At 37.8% G+C, this 20,543-nt stretch overlaps 4 protein-coding genes and 1 long non-coding RNA gene across 8 annotated transcripts in view; 3 read left to right on the forward strand and 2 right to left on the reverse strand.

The window, feature by feature from the left end:
- Window positions 1-64: 64 nt before the first annotated feature.
- r-l (rudimentary-like) lies at window positions 65-3,559 on the forward strand. Its single transcript, XM_069051576.1, has 6 exons — window positions 65-532; window positions 592-1,084; window positions 1,138-2,848; window positions 2,902-3,060; window positions 3,112-3,285; window positions 3,337-3,559. The coding sequence occupies exons 1-3, from the start codon at window positions 389-391 to the stop codon at window positions 1,914-1,916; spliced, it is 1,416 nt and encodes a 471-aa protein (XP_068907677.1). The 5' UTR covers window positions 65-388; the 3' UTR covers window positions 1,917-2,848; window positions 2,902-3,060; window positions 3,112-3,285; window positions 3,337-3,559.
- Window positions 3,440-7,555, reverse strand: l(1)G0020 (RNA cytidine acetyltransferase l(1)G0020). The gene is made up of 7 exons (XM_069051572.1): window positions 7,384-7,555; window positions 6,344-7,333; window positions 5,785-6,288; window positions 4,378-5,164; window positions 4,153-4,325; window positions 3,724-4,097; window positions 3,440-3,653 (listed from the first exon to the last, which is right to left on the reverse strand). The coding sequence occupies exons 1-7, from the start codon at window positions 7,489-7,491 to the stop codon at window positions 3,560-3,562; spliced, it is 3,030 nt and encodes a 1,009-aa protein (XP_068907673.1). The 5' UTR covers window positions 7,492-7,555; the 3' UTR covers window positions 3,440-3,559.
- A 66-nt stretch (window positions 7,556-7,621) lies between these two features.
- On the forward strand, window positions 7,622-8,742 carry LOC138133643 (putative Ras-related protein Rab-33). Its single transcript, XM_069051577.1, has 4 exons — window positions 7,622-7,820; window positions 7,897-8,147; window positions 8,192-8,452; window positions 8,511-8,742. Exons 2-4 carry the CDS (start codon window positions 7,926-7,928, stop codon window positions 8,682-8,684), a joined length of 657 nt encoding a protein of 218 aa, XP_068907678.1. The 5' UTR covers window positions 7,622-7,820; window positions 7,897-7,925; the 3' UTR covers window positions 8,685-8,742.
- A 243-nt stretch (window positions 8,743-8,985) lies between these two features.
- Window positions 8,986-20,543, reverse strand: part of Ubr1 (Ubr1 ubiquitin ligase) — a 56,837-nt gene continuing 45,279 nt past the window's right edge. Inside the window, exons 1-2 of one of the 4 annotated variants that reach the window (XM_069051570.1) lie at window positions 14,899-15,014; window positions 8,986-14,350 (exon numbers count right to left, since the gene is read on the reverse strand). In XM_069051570.1, coding sequence (XP_068907671.1) covers window positions 9,037-14,337 — 5,301 coding nt within the window. In that variant the 5' untranslated portion in view covers window positions 14,338-14,350; window positions 14,899-15,014 and the 3' untranslated portion in view covers window positions 8,986-9,036. Of the gene's footprint in view, window positions 14,351-14,446; window positions 14,600-14,628; window positions 15,015-20,543 lie in introns of those variants that run through there. The other 3 variants (XM_069051567.1, XM_069051568.1, XM_069051569.1) reach the window with 3 other exon arrangements.
- LOC138133645 (uncharacterized) lies at window positions 17,761-18,670 on the forward strand. The gene is made up of 2 exons (XR_011160461.1): window positions 17,761-18,127; window positions 18,265-18,670. It is a non-coding gene; the product is annotated as an uncharacterized lncRNA (long non-coding RNA).

Below are 20,543 nucleotides of genomic sequence, written 5' to 3' on the forward strand. Positions count from 1 at the left end.
TGAATCTAACAGCAGCAAAGCAAGCTTGAAGATAACTGTAAAAAAGTACAGTTGTGAGTGTTGTGACGAACCATCACAAGCAGCGTAATATCTTAACATTTAAAAATTCAGAAAATTCAGGAAAAGAACAGGTCTAAATTTTTGAAATTAGCGCTCTGATATTTGGATCCTCTTTCTGAAACCACGTGTTTGTAGTTTGTACACGTTTCCGGTTCCGCTCCGGGCTCCGTTGAATTCCAATTCCAAACAAGCAATAAGCGTGTTCTGTGCAATAAGCCAATAAGCAATAGAGTTTGCACTTTTGCCAATAGTATATTAATCTAACGTGTGCACGCTTTAACTAAAATATTTTCTTTCATTTTTACCATTTGTTTTTAAATCAGATATCATGGGCAATGAGAAATTAAAATTGTTTGCTGTTGAGTTATTCAAGATTAACGCCATAAAGTTCGGCGAATTTAAAACAAAAGTTGGTTTAATGACTCCGGTATATTGCGATTTGAGGGTAATAGTAAGTTACCCTAAGTTACTGGTGAGTATAATAAAATTATTTACTTCTGAATGATAATAGAATTGTGTTTTTAATAACAGGAGACTCTCTCAGATCTTATTGTGGAACATTTGAAAAAGTTGAATAAAGTTGATATAGTGTGTGGTGTTCCATATACTGCTCTCCCTATAGCCACAGTTGTTTCAATAAAAACATCCATACCTATGGTAATGAGGAGAAAAGAAGCAAAAGACTATGGCACTAAAAAGTTAATTGAAGGTCACTTTAATGAAGGTGATATTTGTCTGATTGTTGAAGATGTGGTCACATCAGGAAGCAGTATTCTTGAAACAGTTAGAGATCTGAAAAATTCTGGTATTAAATGCAGTGATGCTATAGTCTTATTAAATAGGGAACAGGGAGGTTCCCAACTGTTGAGCAATAATGGCATAAAAATGCATGCCTTGTTGAATTTAACAGAATTGATGCAGTATTTGAGAGAAGCTAATTGTGTTACTGATGCTGTTGTTGATAAAGTTAAAACTTACTTAAGTAACACTCAAGTAGATCCAAATGTGTTAAATCTAAAAGAAGGTAAACATTTTGATTTACCTGTGTATTGCATTATTATTGTTTTAAATTTGTAGATAGATTGAAATTGGCATTTAGTGCCCGTGCTAAATTTGTACAAAATCCAATAAGTAAAAAGCTCTTTGAAATTATGTCCACCAAGAAGACAACTTTATGTGTGGCAGCAGATATAACATCAGCAACAGATCTGCTAAACTTGGCAGAACAAGTTGGTCCCCACATATGTTTAATGAAAACTCATATAGACATTGTTGAAGATTTTCACCCAAATGTTATCAATCACCTGAAAGAAATAGCAAACCGTCACAATTTCTTCCTGTTTGAAGATAAAAAATTTGGAGATATTGGAAAAACAGTACAGTTACAATACAGCAAAAGTATCTTTCAGATTTCATCATGGGCCAATCTGGTAACTGCTCATTCTCTTTTGGGAAAGGGTGTTTTAGAAGGTATCAAAGCAGGTGATGGGCTAAAAGAAAGAGGTGTTTTTCTGTTGGCTGAAACTAGTTCAGCTGAAAGTCTAATAGATCAGAATTATGTTCAGTCTACTATAAAATTAGCAAAACAGTACAGTGACATTGTGATAGGAATTGTGTGCCAGAGTCCACTTTTTAGAGATGAACCGGGTTTAATACAGCTTACACCTGGTTGTCATTTAGAGTCAGTTGGGGACACATTAGCGCAACAATATAGTAGTCCTGAAAATGTTGTGCTTACAAAAGGAGGAGATATTGCTGTTGTAGGAAGAGGAATAACCAAAGCTGCAGATCGATCAGCTGAGGCAAAAAAGTACAAAGAGTTACTTTGGGCAGCTTATGAAAAAAGAATTAATTAAGTAGTTGTTAAATTGTGTAACTTGTCAACATTCCTATTTTTGTAAGATTTGTTATTCAATAAAAAGTTTATTTTAGTATAGCTTAAAATGCACTCAGGTTAATTTTCCAACAAACAGTTCTTTTTTATCCAGTTTTACATAAATTCTCATTTTTTATTTAATTACAGTATATTATGTACTAAAAAGCTGATTTTTTTTCGTATTTTCGTATGTACTATCATAACCATGGAATATGTAATAATTTGTTCACATGGAATCATCATTTCTACTCAGAAGTACATTACAACGATTCACTTTATCAAATTATCTTTTCGTAACTTCTTTCTGTGTTATAAATCTACATTTTTCTTTGTACTATTACGCAATAACTCAGCAATGTATGACCCAGTTCCTAAAGTTGTTTGTTTTCAATTAATTAACTAATTGATGAAAGAAACTTTGCAAATATTACTTATAAAAAAAAAGTCACATGCGTCTCCACATTCTAAGCATGCGCAGATAAATAAAAATCTTGTAGAGCATAGCATTTCGAACAGGCATTCTCATCTCAAATCGTAGTACGTTCACGTACCGTGAAGAAGAGTACGCAAAATTTTGTATAAAGTGCAAGTCGGTTTTCAAGAAAACTAGACAACTAAATCATTTCGCAATTGTACCACAATGTTTACAATTTTGTTGCTGCACGTATGGTAGTACTTCACGTTTTCAAATGAGTATCAGGTGGTACTGCATTAAAAATATTGTGAACTACTGGTCGAAATCGATCTTATAGTCTTGATCAATTTGTTATAACACATTAATTGGAACGTTACTTTTTTTAATATTAGATATACATATCTACTATTATGTTAAAATTAGAAATGAAATTCTATTTGTTTATTCAGTTTTTACTGATTTTCCTGTTACATGTGAGTGCTAGAATAGGGAATTTCGTAAGTACTTATTTATCAATTTATACAAATATATGCTAACTCCGTTTTGATAGGAATCAATTCAAATAAAAAATTTACGTTTATCAAAATGTAATAGTGGGGACTATTCGGTAATGGTTTATAATGTGTCACTTCAGCTTGGAACTAAGTCACGTAATATTAAAGTCAGTGGTTCGCTTTCCACCGAAGTCGATCTAATTGGTCCCGTTAAGGTATTAATAAGATTCAAATTACGATCGATTGTGTCATTTAGTTTTTTCTAGGCATCTGTATCGTTAAAAAGGTCTGTCTGGGGTATATGGATCCCCGTCCCTTGCACAAAAAAACTCGGTTCATGCACTTATAATAACTTATGCGACTACGGATATCCGCAAAATAAAACATGTCCCGAGGTTTTTTTAAAAAATAATGTTCCTTGCCGTTGTCCTCTATTAAAAGTAAGCGGCAGCTCCTGTAATCATTGTTTTATTTCATGCGATTGATTTTAGGGGAATTACACAATTATGCCAACGTTTGACATGCCGACAAAGGAATCTTCCATGTTAACAGGAACGTATTCAGGGAAAATAGTAACGACGCAAAATGGTGTACTTCTTTCTTGTTACAATATAGATTTTATTTTGTACGATAGTTACAACACAAATATGTATTCCGTGATACATGTGTAACTATTATAATTTTTTTTAATAAAAAACAACCAAATTCGCTCAACTATTTTTTCGGCTTCTTCTTGTTATGTTTAGTAACTTTTGGCAGGTCCTCCTGAATCGCATCATCTCCCCCTTGGTGCATTCTTTTTTCCCCACTGCAAAAAACAATTTATTCACTACAAACATGTTTTTAAAACCACAAGACGTGGCAAACAATTCAATCACCTCTTCACTGAAATGATGTTTTTCTTTCCTTTACTGGTCAACACTTTGCCCCATTCTTCGTCTGAACCTTTGATCGCAAATTGTATCAGACTTTCGTTTTTTAATTTCTCCAGTTCTTTCTTCTGCAGCTTTTGCATTTTTTTCGCGGCCTCGTCTAATTCCTCTTGAAGACTACTAGCGACTGGTGTCATATTTACATCTTTTTTTGGTGCTAATGATTTCTCGACGTCTTTTTCAAGCACGGAATTTAAATACTGGACGCATCTCCTGATCGTTCTGTTGAACAAACCTAAAAGCTGCGAAGAAGGCAGATCTAGATCTGCCGCCACAGCGTCGACGGTTTTGTGTTGTAATCCCACTCCCAATAAAATCGCCTAAAAACAGGTGGTAAACAAGTTCTTATTATACACAAAACAATTGACGTCTTACAGATTGAACCGCTGACATATGCACATCTCCCATTTGATTCAGAAAATATAACTTGGCAAGTGTCGGAATTAAATCCATAATTAAATGATAATCGACTAAATTGTTACTGTACATCTCCAACCTTTTTATGTCATAACTAGTTAAGTATATTTCTAACTCCGTTTTACTTAAATCTAGAAAATTACAACGATGATATTAATTAATCACCCTCCCCTTTCCACTTACTTTTTGCTTCAACCTTCTTCGTTTTGTTTGTCAAAACGCTCAAAGCTAGAGAAGGCGAAAATTTACTGAACTGAAACGACAGAAGATTAGTAAATCTTCTCCTAAAATCTACCCAGTACGCCGACAACCAATCGTCTGAATTGTCGTCGTTTAAAACATTCAACATGATGCACGAATGCTCTCCAGTGAGATCGTTTGTCGTTTGCCTCAGATAAACCGGCACATATCCTGCACGTTTCCAGAATTTAAGTAACTGTTCAGTAAGCCCAAAAGAAACACCTAGATAGTTTAACGCTTCCGGTGGCCTCTCGTTTAACTTCACAAGTAAAGGTGGCAAACTTTTCCGCGGCTCGATTGTTTCCTCCAACAATCCGACTTCTTCGTCCGCCACATTACTGATTTCTTCTGCGACGTCATCACTTTCATTCGTGTTGGGGATTTTATACTCGTAGTATTGCTTTAGAAGGTCTAAAGCTTTCGCTCCGTAACCCATTCCTTGGTAGTCTGGGTGAGTTGCGATTCTCACGATTCTCGCACCAGACAAGTGAGGAAAATCGGCGTCTTGGTACTGCTGTCCGACAGTCCACGGAATCAAATCACCGGAGGCCCTTTTCCCTCTCGAAAAACCCTCGACGACGGAATTTTTCGAAATTTCTCCTTCCAGGCACACTTGGATGATCACGAGTACTTCTGGGAGGGTTTTTTTGTTCGGGTTTACGGGACCCAACAGGCAGAAGAGGTGGTGAGCGGGGGCGTCGGACATCATTTGTAAATCATTGGGAGTATTCTGTACAATTTTTTCCAATTATTAACAAAGATTATTATAAATATTTCTAACATCGCAATCGGCTGTGATCTACATGCATTAGGCGTAGATGACAGCTCGCTAGTGTCACTTCACGTTTTCATAATTTATCATTTTGGAAGAGTAAATACGTTTTTCTTAGCTACTGCGCGTGTTCATTTTATTTGTGACATTTTTTTAACTTTAAATTACATCATCTTAAATTACATCTTCTTGTTTGGCCTGTTCAAAAGTGTAGTTTGAGTGATCCCCGCAGAGCGCTAGTGTACCGGCACTTTTTGGGGATATTATTCATCTTAAATTTTTGTCACCAAGAATTTTTCTTGTTCAAATGACATTTTGAATTTGAAGTCAAAAAAATCTTTTGTTTTTTGCTGCTTTGAATTTAAATTCGTGAATCTTTTCCTTATTGTTCGTTGTTTTTGTGTTTATTATTGTTATTGTTCTTTGTTATATTGCGCACTGATTATTATTTAAGAGTGAAGCGCCTGTTTTGTGGCGTCCTCATCAGTGGAAATTGGCTTGTGACACAAGGAGTCAAATTGTCACACTACGATGTTAGAAATATTTAAAATATATTTCGGACATTTTTAATTACTCACTTTGTAGTGAGATGCCACGTAGAGAGCTACAAGTCTTTGAAGAAACTCTTCAGAAGCCTTGTGGTAGCAGAAGAGTGTGTCTCGATTAATGTAATACAGGTCGCAACTGTCAGGAGGCGGACAGCCTGACATAATTGGGGCCACTGATGTGGCATCCAGACAAAGAAGTTTTGTGAGCCAGGTCTCAACATCGTCACCGGGCTTGTATCTAATCGACTCGTCAAGAGTTACTTCATGTAAAGTCCTTCCAGTTGCCGCTCCCGAATCTTTTTTATTCACGGCGTTGGTATTAGCTCCTACGGGTACAGCCTGGATTCTTAACTGTTGCAATAATTTCAAAGATAGAGACCGTCCGGTGCCTTCGTAACCGTTAATGGTGGAAGCCAAAAATACTAAGTAGGGCCCTAACATTGATTTCACATACGGAAGCGGAATAGCTGCGGCCTCGTCAATTACCAACAGCTCGGCTTGTGACAGTCTGTGACTATCAGTGGGTTGTATGTACTAGAATGAAACCATTCCAATTAGTAAACTCTTAGTAGATCAAGATCAAATTTACCTGAATAGTTTGTCTGTGATCCCTAAAGATATTAACTCTTACAATCGCTTTGTTAAATTCTGGATTGGTGCTTTGGACCAGACTATAGTCGATATGCTCTTGATATTCAAGAGCGTCAAATCCTTTGAAAATAAATTCAAAAAACGTGTTCAAATTCTCTGGACTCGGGCTAGTCACGAAAATATTCGAATAACCAAAAGCTACGGCTGCGGCTACGGACAAGCCTAACGCAGCCGATTTTCCACGACCTCTGGCGGCGGTCAACGAAACCGTCGATCTGAGAGTCTTCTCCGAAATCGCTTCTATAAACTTTAGAACGGCTTTAGCCTGATCTAAAGTTTTGCAACAGTTGACCAAATTCCCAACCGGCTGTGTATCCCTCAACTGCGTCTTAAGTTCCGACAGTTCCGTTTCGTTAGTCGACGGTTCTTGACTAACTTCCTCGGGTGCGACGTGTAAATTATGCGACGAAATTGGCAACACCGATAATTGGTCGTCCACGACTAAGCAACGTTTGCACGACGCCAACGACAAAAGAAACCGTTCGTTAAAGCGACACACTACGTCTTGGTGCGCTTCCGTCCTAAATCTTTGATGGACGTCCATGCTCATAGTGTACAGCTGTTTGAGAGAAGTGACCGAGCGTAACAAAATTACAACTAAACCACCACCCTCGACGGTTTCCACGGTTCGTGCGAGTAAATTGGGAGTTAGGGCTTCAAAGTCTTGCAAAACACACATACCGTACGTGTTACCGAGGATCTTATGAGTTTCCGAATAATAACAATATCTGATTTTCGTCGACGACAGGAAGAGTTCAAAGGGGTCGTCTTCGTTGATGCTTAGCTTCCCGGCTTGAATTTTGTGTTGGAGGTGCTTCATGCGTTTTTTACGGTGGCTGGTGAAGCCCAGCTCCTTCTTGTAGCACCATAACACTGACGGTCTCGCTTTTACTTCAGCTTTTGCAAGCATATGATGCAAAATTACCACCTACAACTTCAATGTGAGAAAATGCGGACCAGAAGAAGTGATTCAAGTACCTGATCCCTGCCCTTGTCGCCCACAATTGCGAATAAAGTGCGGTGGCCCAGCTTGACTCCATTTTCTATCAAAACTCTGATTCTGTTGTCTATCTTCTTGCGAACCATGTTTTCACGTTTAAATTAGTGAGGTTATGTACTAATTAATTACAAAATTTAAAGGTTATGATTGAGACAGTCCTTTTCCCCTTCGCCGTTAGGTGGCGCGCTACAAAGAAATGTCAAACAGAATAAACGTGGAATAAACAGATGATTGTTATTCTATAGTAAACGTCATTTCAGATCGGCAACCTGTTGTAGTAATTTTGTACCGATTTACGTGGATTATTGAAATAATTTTTGATGTAAGATTTGTTTTAAGCAATGTTTTGTGTGTTTTCATGACAAAAAAATCACCACAAGAAGTGATAAAGTGACTTACTTGCGGTAGTGATATGGTAGGTAACATCAAAAACATTGTCTCATATTACGCAGTTTTCGTAAATATCCTTTACTTAACACACCTATTTTTAGTGAACGCTTTAATATACCAATGAATAAAAATGGAAAACGCAGCTCCTGCTAATGAGGCTGAAGTACCTCCCAAAGCACCATTAAAAAACTACAAAAAGATATTCAAAGTGATTGTAATAGGGGATTCCAATGTGGGAAAAACTTCTTTGACTTACAGATTTTGTGAGGGGGCTTTTCTAGAGCAGTCAGAGGCTACTATTGGGGTAGACTTCCGAAGTCGCAACTTACAGATTGATGATGAAGAAATTACAGTAAGTATAACTCTTAACTGGTGTCAAATAATAACTTGATTCAGTTGCAATTATGGGACACTGCTGGCCAAGAAAGATTTCGCACATCTATGGTCAAACATTATTACAGAAACACACATGCAGTAGTTTTAGTGTATGATGTCACTAATGCTTCAAGTTTTGATTCTTTAAAAAAATGGGTTGATGAATGCAACAAAAATTGCCTTCATGACATTCCTAGAATTTTAGTAGGTAATAAATGTGATGGTGTAGCTGCTGTAACAACAAATGTTGCACAGAGATATGCAGATCAGAACAATATGCCAGTAAGAATTTATAATTTTTCTGTGTGGGCATTCATATTGATTTTTTGTTTTGTTTCAGTTGTTTGAAACTTCTGCAAGATTGGACTCGCAGTGTGATAACATTGAGGCGATTTTTTTAACCCTAGCACATAAACTAAAAAATCACAAACCATTTCTACCAATCTTAGATAATATAAAAGTGAACAACAGTTTTGAATCCAACAGCTCTTCAAGGTCGTGGAGATGTTGTTAAATCATAAAATTGTATTGTCAAGTTTTGGGCATAAATATACATTTATTTTGAATGAAAATTGCGTTGTTATTAAGATTTTTGTATTGTTACATATAATATAATACAACTGTTTTGTTTACTCTGCTAGAATAAATAGTAATTTCATCTACCAAATTATAGAACAATAGTGATTGTGGGGTAGAGATAGAGAGACTGAGTGAAAAAAATTTACAATAAGTACTCTTCTAAAAAGATTTTTTTTGAAACATCGTATCAGCGGTAATAACAAATAAATTAGTATTGAATACACGAAAAAAAATAATAGTCAACAAATCTCTTTATAGTTAGTATTAAAAATCACAATTTTAAAAATCTATAGATGATGCCATTGCGTTGTAATCACGTGACTATTTGACTCTATAGCTCTTGCGATTTCTTCGTGAATGCTATGGTTTAGCCACAGCGTTTGCAACTTCTTGTATCTATCCGTGCATAACCGCAACGGATTCCCTCTTCTTAATCCCATGTCAGTCTCGCCGTAATCATCTAGATAGGGTGGAGAAACGAAACTTCCCCTGTGAGGAGTTGCTAAGAACAATATTTCGCACTCTCTGACTCTCAGAAAAATGCCCACGCCAGCGCCGCATATCTGGGCGTGGTAATTGCACGCACCCACGTGCATCTTGTTCAACTCCATTTGACAACAGTAGCTTTGTGAGCAAAGAATTTCACCGCAGACCAGACACATGCTGGGAGTTCTCGCGTCTTCGTCGCTGTTGGGACACGTGAACGTTGAGACCGTGTTGATCAGTTCGCTGTAGTCTGCTGGCAGTTCGATCAACCTGTTGACCGGTAATGGTTCTTCGACTACTTGAAGCAAAGTTCCCATGCGATACGACTCGACCTCTTCGTGCTTGATCCACTTCTTGATTAAATTTAAGGTTCGATCGGTGCTGAACAGATCTTTGGGGGTTTGAGGCAAATCTAAATATGTACACATATTAGAGAAGGTGTCTCCACCTAATTCAGTTAATACTGATGGTGCAGGTACATCAGTCATGTAATGATAGAACAGACAGCAGCACCTCAAGAAGGGAATACTTGCGTCTTGCACGTGCTTCCACACGGAATGACCGCTCAAGTTGTCTCTTGTTTTCCCCATCAATTTCAAAACTTGAAGGATTTCTTCGTTGTCGTTGCTTCCCGTGTCCATGGGGTCGTTCAAATTATCTAAATCCATTAGAATGAGTATTTTGACGATGTGCGAAATGAAAATTGTCCGAAGAGTGTGCAGTTCTAGAGTCCCGCCTGTGGGTATGGGTGTGGGGGCACCTTTGACGACGAGACTAGGCATGGAGAAGGTCAACGGAACCAGGAAACCTACGGAATCCCATTGCAAGATGGAAGGACCCTCGTCCGGGTGCTCGTGCAAGAACGACAATAAGCTTAAGGCGTGGTTACAAATGACGACGTTGTTGGGCCAAGTGATCCCCAAAACCCCCACGATCCGCACTAAACTTTCTATGCAATCGCGGTGGCGACTCGACAGATTACCCAACAGCGGTTTATTCGAATCCCTCAACATGACTTCAATGGCGTGAATGGTGTAAGACAGCGACTTCCAAGCCATCGGTGCTAATCGTGCGTCGTTCGGATGCGGATTCACGTTCAAACCTCTAGTGTAAGTTACTTGAGCAAACAACTGGACCATATCTCGCAGCTGACTGTCCAACTCGGTGCAAGTAGTCGGAAACAGAGACTTCAACGTGTCTTGCATGTCGACGTGATCGGCACCGACGTTATCAAACATGCAAGAATAAAAAACTTGGTAGGGTTGTAACGTACAGTTGACTTCGCAAGTTTGCGACGAACCACCGTCTAACGCGGTACTGCTTGTCCCGTTCAAGCACGCCGTGCAATGTAGATTTGAACAGTCGTTCGTGTTGCATTTGAAAATTCCGTGACACACTTTGACTTTGTTGCGCAGGATGAAGTCGATGCATGATAAGTAATCGTCGTAAGTGGTGAAGTTTTTCGGGTGACTCGGCTGAAGAGTATTCAGAGGTGGAATCAACGGCAAAACAGTGTTGCTGAGACACTCGCAGAGCGGACACAGGAATTCCTGCTTGTCAATGTCGAAACTGGCAGGATGTCGCAATCTGTACGGTCTTCTGTGCTCTCTTATCATCACGTTATCGTAATACTTCCTCCAGCATTCGCTGTGCATCACGTGCCCGCAAGTGCTCGTGTGCGGCGCCGGCCCCAGATTGGACGTCAGATAGAGCGGATCTTGCACGTTGGTCAAAATCTCGTAGTTTCTGTGCTGGCAGAGCACGGTGGATTGCTGAACGAAAGCGGCTAAGACCAACGTCTGTCCCTCTTGACCCACTTTCTCTTCCTCTTGACACAAAATGCAAACGTAGGTTTTTTCGACGCCGACTCTCGTCGTCTGTCTGGGACCCAACGCTATCGGCTGTTCTTCGGTGCTTTCGGTCGTGTCCATCGCCGAATCGTCGATCATCTTCGGCGACGAGCTCTCGGGATTGCTCTCCTCGAAGAGGTCGGCGTTTTCTTTCATGAAAGTCTTCTGCATCGCGGTTATCTGCGCCATCACTTTGGCCCGTCTCTCGGCAGCTAATTTGGCACGTCTCTCTTTCTCGCTGTCCACGTTGGTCGCCGACGTCGACGTCTCGCCGTTGTCGCTGCTCGAAGTGGCCTCGTTGTCTTTTTGGTTCGCCACGTCTTTGTATTTTCTCAACACCCACTTTAACAGTCCTTTGTGAGCGTCCACTCTCGGACATTCGAGCAGATCGGTCAACAAGTTGAAAATGTTAAACTTGGAGGAGTTGTGGATGAATTTGAAAAACGGGTAGTTCTTCGATTCTTCTTCTTGCAAAGCGTATCCTATCAAGTGTAATACTTTGTGCAGCTGCAACTCCGAGAAACTTCTAGCTCGTAAGTTGTTACAACGCTCCAGAACTATCTGCATTATGTGGAGCATCACGTCGCACTGCAACAGATTCACCAACATATGAAACGATTCGTTCAACTTTAACAGCTTCGGCGGTGGACAACACTCCAAGTCTCCCGCAACTTTGCGTCTCTTCCTCTGAGCCTCCTCCGATTTCGACAGTTCTTCACGCGTGTAGTGATAGAAGAATACGTTGTACTCCTCGAAAAACTGGTCCTTCAACTCGTAAACACCTTTCCCGGAAGATTGTGTCGGCTTCTTGAAGACTGCTAGTTCATCTATGACGTCATCTAAAGCGGTTTCATGAGCAATATCGTCCGTGATGATTTTATTCAACTCCGAATGCGGCATAGGCTTGATGCACAAATGTTGAATAATTTCTTTCTTGATCCTATCCTCCGTGGTCACATTGCTTATCCCCGGCATGTATCGTTCTCCAACAATCACAATCAACAGTTGTAAAAATTCTTCGACCAAACTAATCGTCTGTCTCATGCTATCTTCTTCAGGTGCTTTTAGACTGGTGATCTCGTAATTCAACGAAGCCCAATTCGTCAAGTTAAATTTGTGCAAAACGTGAATCAAAAATTCGTTGCTCTCGATCAAAGATGCGCACATTTGGAGAAGCGTCACGTCACGGTCTAACATTTCGGTGCGACATTTGACGTTGTGATAGAAATAGAGTTGGTTCAAAAGGGCGTAGCCGTTTCTTCTCCACATTCCGGCGTGCACCTGAGCTATCATGACTTGGCTGCGAAGGACCGGTTCCATGATCTCGACAGGTGTCGGTTTCGGTGATTGCATCTCGTTGAAGTGTATGTCGAATTTCTCCAAGTAGAGGTGAAGCCCGGCCAGGAAACGCGACAATGGCAAGTGTATGGACACCGATCGCGACGCGACGTCGTACATGATGCAGGAGGCGCTGTGATCGACCAGTTCTATCGCTTCCCACCGCTCGTGCGGGTCGTAACACGGGTTCTCGTCCAGTTTCTTCAATATGGCCCTGTAGGCTTTGATCAGGACCACGCGGTCGTTGCTGCACCACTTGATGGCCAAAGAGATGCAGTTCGCTAGTCTGATGTGAAGATTGAAGGCCGATTCCCACTCAGGCTCGTACTCCATGTGTTGGCCGACTTGCCTGGTCACCGCGTCCATTCCTTGCATCTTCGTGAACAGGTTAAGCATGATGAAGAGGCCGTGAAGAAAGTTCTTGCGCAGGTCGTCGGTCCAGTTTTCCGGTATCGAACTGAGCAGGTAGCGCAGGTCGTAGAGCATGAAGTGCGCCCTTTTGAAGGTTTGACTGGCGGGGCTCCGTTCGAACTCGAGTTTTCCAGCTTTGTTGCATTTCCCCGAACACTCGGACATGAAAGTGTTCAATAAGATGTACAGGACGTCATCACAAGCGATCAGATGGTGCGCTAGAGTGGGTACGGTGAAGAGTTGAACTGACAGTGAAGAAATCGAAAAGGAGTGGTCGTGGTCGTCTTTGATGAAGTCCTTCATGACGGGGCCGTAATTCTTCGTGAAAATTTTCGCTAATTCTTTCTTGTTCTCATATTCTAGGAGCATCCCGGAAATGAGGAGTCGTTGCCACTGCGATCTGGCGCTTTTCCAAAGAGTCGAGTCCTTCAATAAGATGCCTTTGATGATGCAGTTCTCGTTTTGGGGCGTTTCCAAAGCGGCTTCGGCGAAAATTGCTCTAAAATCAGCTCCGTGCCCTAGGAAGGTTTGCAACCAAGTCAACAATTTCATCGCGTACACCTGATGGGCGATTACGTAGGCGTGATTGACCAAAACCTTGAGAGGTTTGTTTCCATGCTTCGAAGTGTACTTCTCAATGTCTTGCTTCAGCTCGTTGCAATGTTGAAAAGACGAACATTTAACGACAGCGCGTCCCTCTCTATCTATATTCGTAACAAACTCAATTGCGGTCCTTTGATTGCATTTCAACACGCGAGTCAGAGTCCCGATGACTTGTTCGAACGTGTGGATTTCGTCATTGTACAAGATCGTACAGTAAGTGTCATTATCGAAGAAACTGTCAGAAATATCGCCTAGTCGAATATCTGAGATTTGTCCGGTGTTGAGTAAGTTGTAAGCGTACCACAGGACAGCTTCGAAAACGAGTCTGGTGCGTCTTTGCAAGTCTTCAGGTAACTTGCGGTTAGATTCTGAGCTATCCTTAGTCCCGACTATGTGGATTTCGCAGAAAGGTGCCTTCTTCCAAGCTTCCACGTCGCCGCAGTCGCAACAACCTCCTCCTTGCGACGTCCCCATTTTGTATTTGTGGAACCGATGTTCCGAGTTTTTGAAACAGTCGACGCAAAGAACGCAAGTGTTGTCCATGCCGCATTCCCGACAACTGTAAGTGGGCTCTCCCAGTTTGAAAACCTTCCCGCAGACCGACGGCGGTCTGTCCATTTCGCTCAGTCTTGTCAAAACCAGATTGGGATCACCTTTACAAATAAATTGTTCTAAAACGTTGAACAGGAGTTTCTGACCGCGCTCCTCGTCGAATCTCCAATTCAGGCAGCTTTCGTTCAGCGGGGGACTGTAGATCCTCGGCACCCATACCTTCCAGTGCTGCTTGAAGTGGGTCACAGTTAAGGTGTCTTTCTCGAACAGAGACAGCCATTCCTGAACTACCTCTTCCCCAGTTGTGGTGGGTTCGTTCGCGTACATTTCCTCATCAGCTATTTCCATGATGTCATGCCACCTAAAATACACATTCATCAATACTTCCATAACCTCAATTTCGATCGGGAAAAAATCGGCACAAATTGGCAGATTTACGTAAGACAAAAAAACTTACTACGTCGTGTGACTTGCGGGGTCGGGGAAGGTTATGAAAGGCTTTTGGTAATTCAGGTAAAGGCACCCAAGCAGAGACACTGCAAATGCTCAACTTTCACGTGAAAGTGAATTGCCAAAACCTCACCACAATTAAAGTTAAAATAGATGACGAGTATTATTAACACAAAGAAACGCAATTACCTTTCAATGAGAGTTGTAATCAAGGTTAAGCCCTTGAACGTAGGATGATTTACGGAGGTGCTGATGATTTTCGATTACTTTAAATTTCGCTAAACCACTGATCATATAATTTTTTTATCGTCTCTTGGCTTATTTTTGTTAAAATAAATAACTGTTCTGACCCGTGAACTTCCGTATCTTCTGATCTGGGCAAATGCCAATTTGCAATGACAAATAAAATGTATATTCTTTATGGGTTAGGGTAAAATTTTTAAATAAAATCGAACGTACACAATAATGAATTAACAGTAACAATTTAGTTTCAACACTATTTTGCACAGATATACATTAACACAATAAAAAGACATTGTTGGTGGACGAAGTAAGTTAGTGCAAATTACGCACCATCTATGATCTTTCACAAAATGTAAACCTACAATATTAACCGACCTACAGATTTCTCGTTTACGTTTGATCTAAATACGAAATATTTGGTGCAATAAAAAATGTCAATATTAACAGAAATATTCTAGTGCAAAACTGTTGGAAATGAATATATTTTTAGGGCCGTTTTAATTAAATACAAGTTAGTTGGTGGTAGCGCCATCTAGTTATCTGAAATATAGATCTATTATTGTACTGGGTTGCCACCAGATGCTTTGCATATCGTTTGACGTTTCACGTGTCTATGATTTTGACAAGTGACAAAGCAGCTTTAGTCAGTTGGCGCTAAATTCAAAAGCTATAATTAAATGTAACGTGGCTATTACAACGGAAGATTAATTTTTCTGTAAATTGTGATATAGAATTTTAACATTTCCGTGTTCAGATTAAATAAAAAAATAACAATGCTTAAATCTAGATATTGCAAATAACTTTCCCTTATTTCAAATTTAATAAAAGAGACTGCTTTTTTACAGGAATGTTTATAAAATTGATGATTACAACCTGCTTACTTTTTCTACATAATTTCGAAACCGTAAACTTGTAAAAATCTTGTTCACTCAAACACAATTTGCGAATATAAATTCTACTTAATCCTTCAATCAGTTATACAAATAAAGCTGTCTTTGTCCACAAAACTGACGAAATTGTATGGGAGCGTCGATTTATAGATGACAAGAAGAGCACAATGAAATTTTAATAAACTCTTTTAGCTTACAATTTATTTGTGGAATATAAAAAAATTTCTTTGTTCAAGTGCGATCCTGCCGAGAAAAATTGAATTCCAACAAAGGGTTTTTGTTTAGAATTTTCAATTAGTTTTCCCTTGTTCCCTTTTCCAAGCGGTCACTGAATTTATTGTTGGAACATTTTTATATAAAAAAACAATCACTATTGCCAAAATAAATATTATATTTTTTAATAAAGATATTTTTTTAGTTTTGTGTAGAAATATTCCACTAGAATGAGCATAGCATATAGAGACAATGCACGAGACAACAACTGTAAATACGAGTAGAATTAAATCAAAATACTAATTGGTTTTGTAAATGATTCAAAAAGATTTATCTCTACCTAAAACTGGAATTAGGTCAGCAAATATCAAAAGTGATCTTATCACGTCTGCACAAACAAGAAGGAGATAATAAGCAAGATTTGATCTTTCGGTGATTGCGTCATGTCTTCATCTCAAACTCCTTGTTTTTTAATTACTAATAAGAATTTAAAATAACTTGTGAGAAAATATTTTCGCAAAATTCAACACGATCATTTATTTGTTCTATTATTGCGTTCAACTCATTTAAAACAATAGTTCCATCTAATTGCAATTTTTATGTGTTAATACAGAGCAGAAAAATATTTCAATAGAATAGAAAATTACTGCTACTACTTTAAAAAATAAGGTGGCTGTTGTTTTCCACTATTGCTTTTACTTTATCATATAAGGATAGCACTTCGAAGATGATGAAAACTCTATACTGAAAAACGTTCGGATAAAATTGACGAACATTTATTTTTGTATCGTTCGGGGATAAAATGTATTCTGCATGACGGCTTGTTTATATCCAAATATAGCTTGTTTTGGTCGATTATTCTTCACGTTCAACTATCCGTAAAGTCTACTGTTCCCTTTTCGTGAAAACAATATTTACGATAAACAGAAACTGATTAACAGCATTGCAGATGCATCATTTAAAAAATCTTTTATTTGCGGAAAGGTTGTTTGTATTTTGTAAATGAAACATCAACTGAATTTATGATGGAAACGTAACTGTTGACGTCAATTTGATAATTGTATTTTTTTTGCCTGACGAAGTATTAAAACAATTATTCATAACAAAAACAAAATTAAAAGCACACATGTACATTTAAACAAAGATTTTGCTTTCGCAAAATTGATGTTTTATTTGAGTTAGGTACTTCATTAAAAATTTATTTGCCAAAATTTTGTAAATAAAATTTCGGCTTGGTAAGTAGGTACACAAAGCGACATTAATTTTTTAAATAGGTAGATTTATTTTGACATTTCTCTTGTTAACACTTTTGGAATACATGATCCAAAAATGGATAACGAAAGATAGTCAAAGAGATTGATTTCGATTTTAGAAAGCTTTCAGTACCTAAGCTTTCATTTACTAAGTTGAATTTAAGAAAAACAATTTTCAGAGCCTTCTAGAGAATAAAAGTATTCGATCATAAATGTTAAGTTCTCTGGGAAGAAATAAAAATAAGGTACCTAATATGTTGACCTTCAAGTACCTACCTATTAGTTTAATAGGTTTATTAAATTAAATGTCACTTTGTTGACATTAAAGACAACTTTAGATTAAAAGACGTACTTCCAAGCTAGAAAAAGTACAGGCGGATTGTTGACATGGACAAATAATCTCAGAAAGTTTGCTATAAGGGGTTGCTCACCCCTGAAAGTAAACGCGCTGGAGATGCGGTTTTTCCGGTACAAAATATTTGTATTATTGCATATGAATTAGTAAACTGCAACATGCGAATAGTATTGTGAAACGACACGTTTAAAGTTTAAATGCGATCACCTTCCTAAATATTTTCTTCGGAGTGTTTGGACTTAAAGTAATTTGAGAACAAATTTACAATATAATATAGAAGATGCAATTTAATAAGCAAACATCTTTAGCAAATAGGAAAAAGTTGAGCTTTAAACAAGATTTTTGTTGTATACTTAGTATGTTTTGACACAATATTGAAGAAATTCAGTTGGTAATCCGGAGGAAATAGATTTGCAAAAAGGCAAGATCGCGAAGTTGCTTGTTAATCTAATCAGAACAGAACGTGTATACCTAAGTGCATGATTCGTTTCTTTTGTAATCAATCAGTTTTCTTAAGGTTGTTTGTTAGTTGATAAGTTTCCAGTTCAGTTTCAGGAAAATGTTAAAATTGAGCAAAATGGAGTTTCTAGTGTGTTAATTGGGTGGCCTATCTCTGGAAGCGCAAAATGGGAGACTTTCAGTTGGCAGGTGAAATTTTCTGCATAAAAATTAGATTACTTACATATTCTATTTAATTCTTGTGATTTTTCTATTACTAATTGTATCAATTTGAGGTAAGTAATACCACTAGATAAAACATCCAAAATTCATCGAAATCAGCCGTGATATCTATTTATATAAATTTTCTAATCACGGAAGATAAGCCGCCTTCCCAGTAAAACACTTTTTTGTATTTCTTTATTATTTACAGATAGCACAAAAAATTGAGCAAAAACGATTTGGGGTGAGAATTTCGCTCATAAAAGAACTGAGACTCCTTCAGTTATCTCAATTGTTCCGTTTATTCCTCCTATAAATGGATTGGCAAGTGCCAATTCAATTAAACAATACGAGTGTTATTATTCAAATAAGTGATATGTTTTTATAACAATTACATTTGATATTACTGGAGACAAAACGGACTTCTTAAATGCACTCGGAAATAATCTCGATGATGTCTGACAAGATAAACCAAACCATAGTTTTAATTTTGTGATGGTTTCATTCTGTCTAGCAACGATGATAAATGATAACCTACCGAATGGAACAATGTACCATGACGATGTATGAAAAATATCATAATTTCAAAATAAAATAATAAAAAATGTTGAGTTTTACTTACGAAGTTGGTTTTTAAAGAATGATTTTCTAACAGTAGCACAAATGGTGCTTAGATAATTGCAACTTTAGTCAGTTACGATAAACATTAAAAAGAGGTTTTCTTTGTCTTTATCTTATCAATATCACAATATCAAAAAATTTATATACAAGATTATTCACGTAAGATGACAAGCCTGACCAGTTAAAAATGCAACCCAAAATACAATTTATAACGCTATCTCGATCCCTATTACATTATCATAATGCATATAAAACACAGATGGCTTTTAACGTCAGCCTAATGAATGTCAAGTTCTGATACAAAAATTTCTCGCTCAACAAAGTATTATTTAATAACAATAATAAGCAATTAAAATCACAAAACTAATGTCGGTTCTGGTTCTGTCATTTTTCGAAAACATTTTCAAATATGAACGAAAAATGCAATGACAGATACAGCTTTCAAACTAATAGAATACCTACTGGATTCCTGATTTAATTTTTAAATAACACAATAACAAAATATGTGCTTTGTAAATGTATTTTGGGTTGCATTTTTGCCTACTAAGGCTCGTTATCTTACGTAAATAATCCTGTATAAAAAGCTCGTTTTTCGTGTTTCACGTAAGGGTACGAGCTCGACGAACTCAAAATGCAACCCAATACATATTCAATTTTTATGAATAACTAGGTGCATAAATCATATTTTGACAAAAAGTAGTTTGGTTGGACATCCCTGAAGTTTTTTAGATTTCCCCTTCTTCACACATTTGCGGAAGAGCTCCCCAGCGATTGTGTTAGTTTGGGATGTCCAAAACTACAATTTATAATTTATAATGAATCTAATTCCAATTGTCAAATGTATTTTGTGCTGCGTTTAGACTTCGTCAGGCTCATACTTTTACGTGAAACACGTTGTATACAGGGTGATTCTGAAATAAGTTTGGAAAAAAAGTGTGGAGTATCCTTGACACTAAATAATTCTGCGTAAATGACTTTTGGAGGTGAAAGAAAAAGGATGGAAATTACCCTTTATCCTTGTATTTCCAACGCCTATGAATAGGGAAAATTTGTCCGAATTTGTTCACTTCATTAGCAACCATTGTTACATCAACTCCACAATAAAGTCGTAGGTGCAAGCATACTGCTTTGCAAATGTTTCTATGGAAATAATCGAGAGGAGTAAGGTTGCGTTTGTGACTGACGGGCACCTTTGATTATTATTGTTGCTAAACTACCAAGATAATCAGGTAATCACCTTTAACTCAGCAGCGTACTAGCAATTTTGACCAAATTTTCAATCATTTGTATCTCTAAAACGAAAACACTTTTATAAGAAAAATTTTTTGTCAATGACTTCTTCTCATCATCACCAATTACCGGTTTTTTTTCCAAACTTATTTCAGAATCACCCTGTATTTACAAGGTCGTTTTTAATAACAATTCTTTTTCTCAACTTAGATCTTAATCATAATAATTTTTACACAAGGTATTTCACAAGTGATAACGAGTCCGGTGGAATTGAATGCAACCCACAATACATTTTCAAAGTTAACATGGATATTTGTTTTTCGATTTAAAAAACATGGTTAGCTGTGCTGTATTTACAAGAAGCTAAAAAGCAGCTCAAAATATGTTGATGTTTTAACTTTATAATTTTCGACCTAAAAATTATATTGTCTTGAACAGACTTAACAGTTGTGTTATGCGAAGTAACGAATTAAAAATATTGACTGTTACGATGTTGTTTAAATTTAATTATGCTTCACTTAATGAAAATTCCAGAAAAGCTTTGTTGCTCGATTTTATGAGTTATCGCGACGATTTCTTTGCCAACAGGGCCACATTTGTTGCCGAGTCAGCGTAATGTAATTAACAAACTTTAATTTG

Source organism: Tenebrio molitor, chromosome 6, assembly GCF_963966145.1.
Source record: "Tenebrio molitor chromosome 6, icTenMoli1.1, whole genome shotgun sequence".
In the NCBI taxonomy this organism is placed as follows: domain Eukaryota; kingdom Metazoa; phylum Arthropoda; class Insecta; order Coleoptera; family Tenebrionidae; genus Tenebrio; species Tenebrio molitor.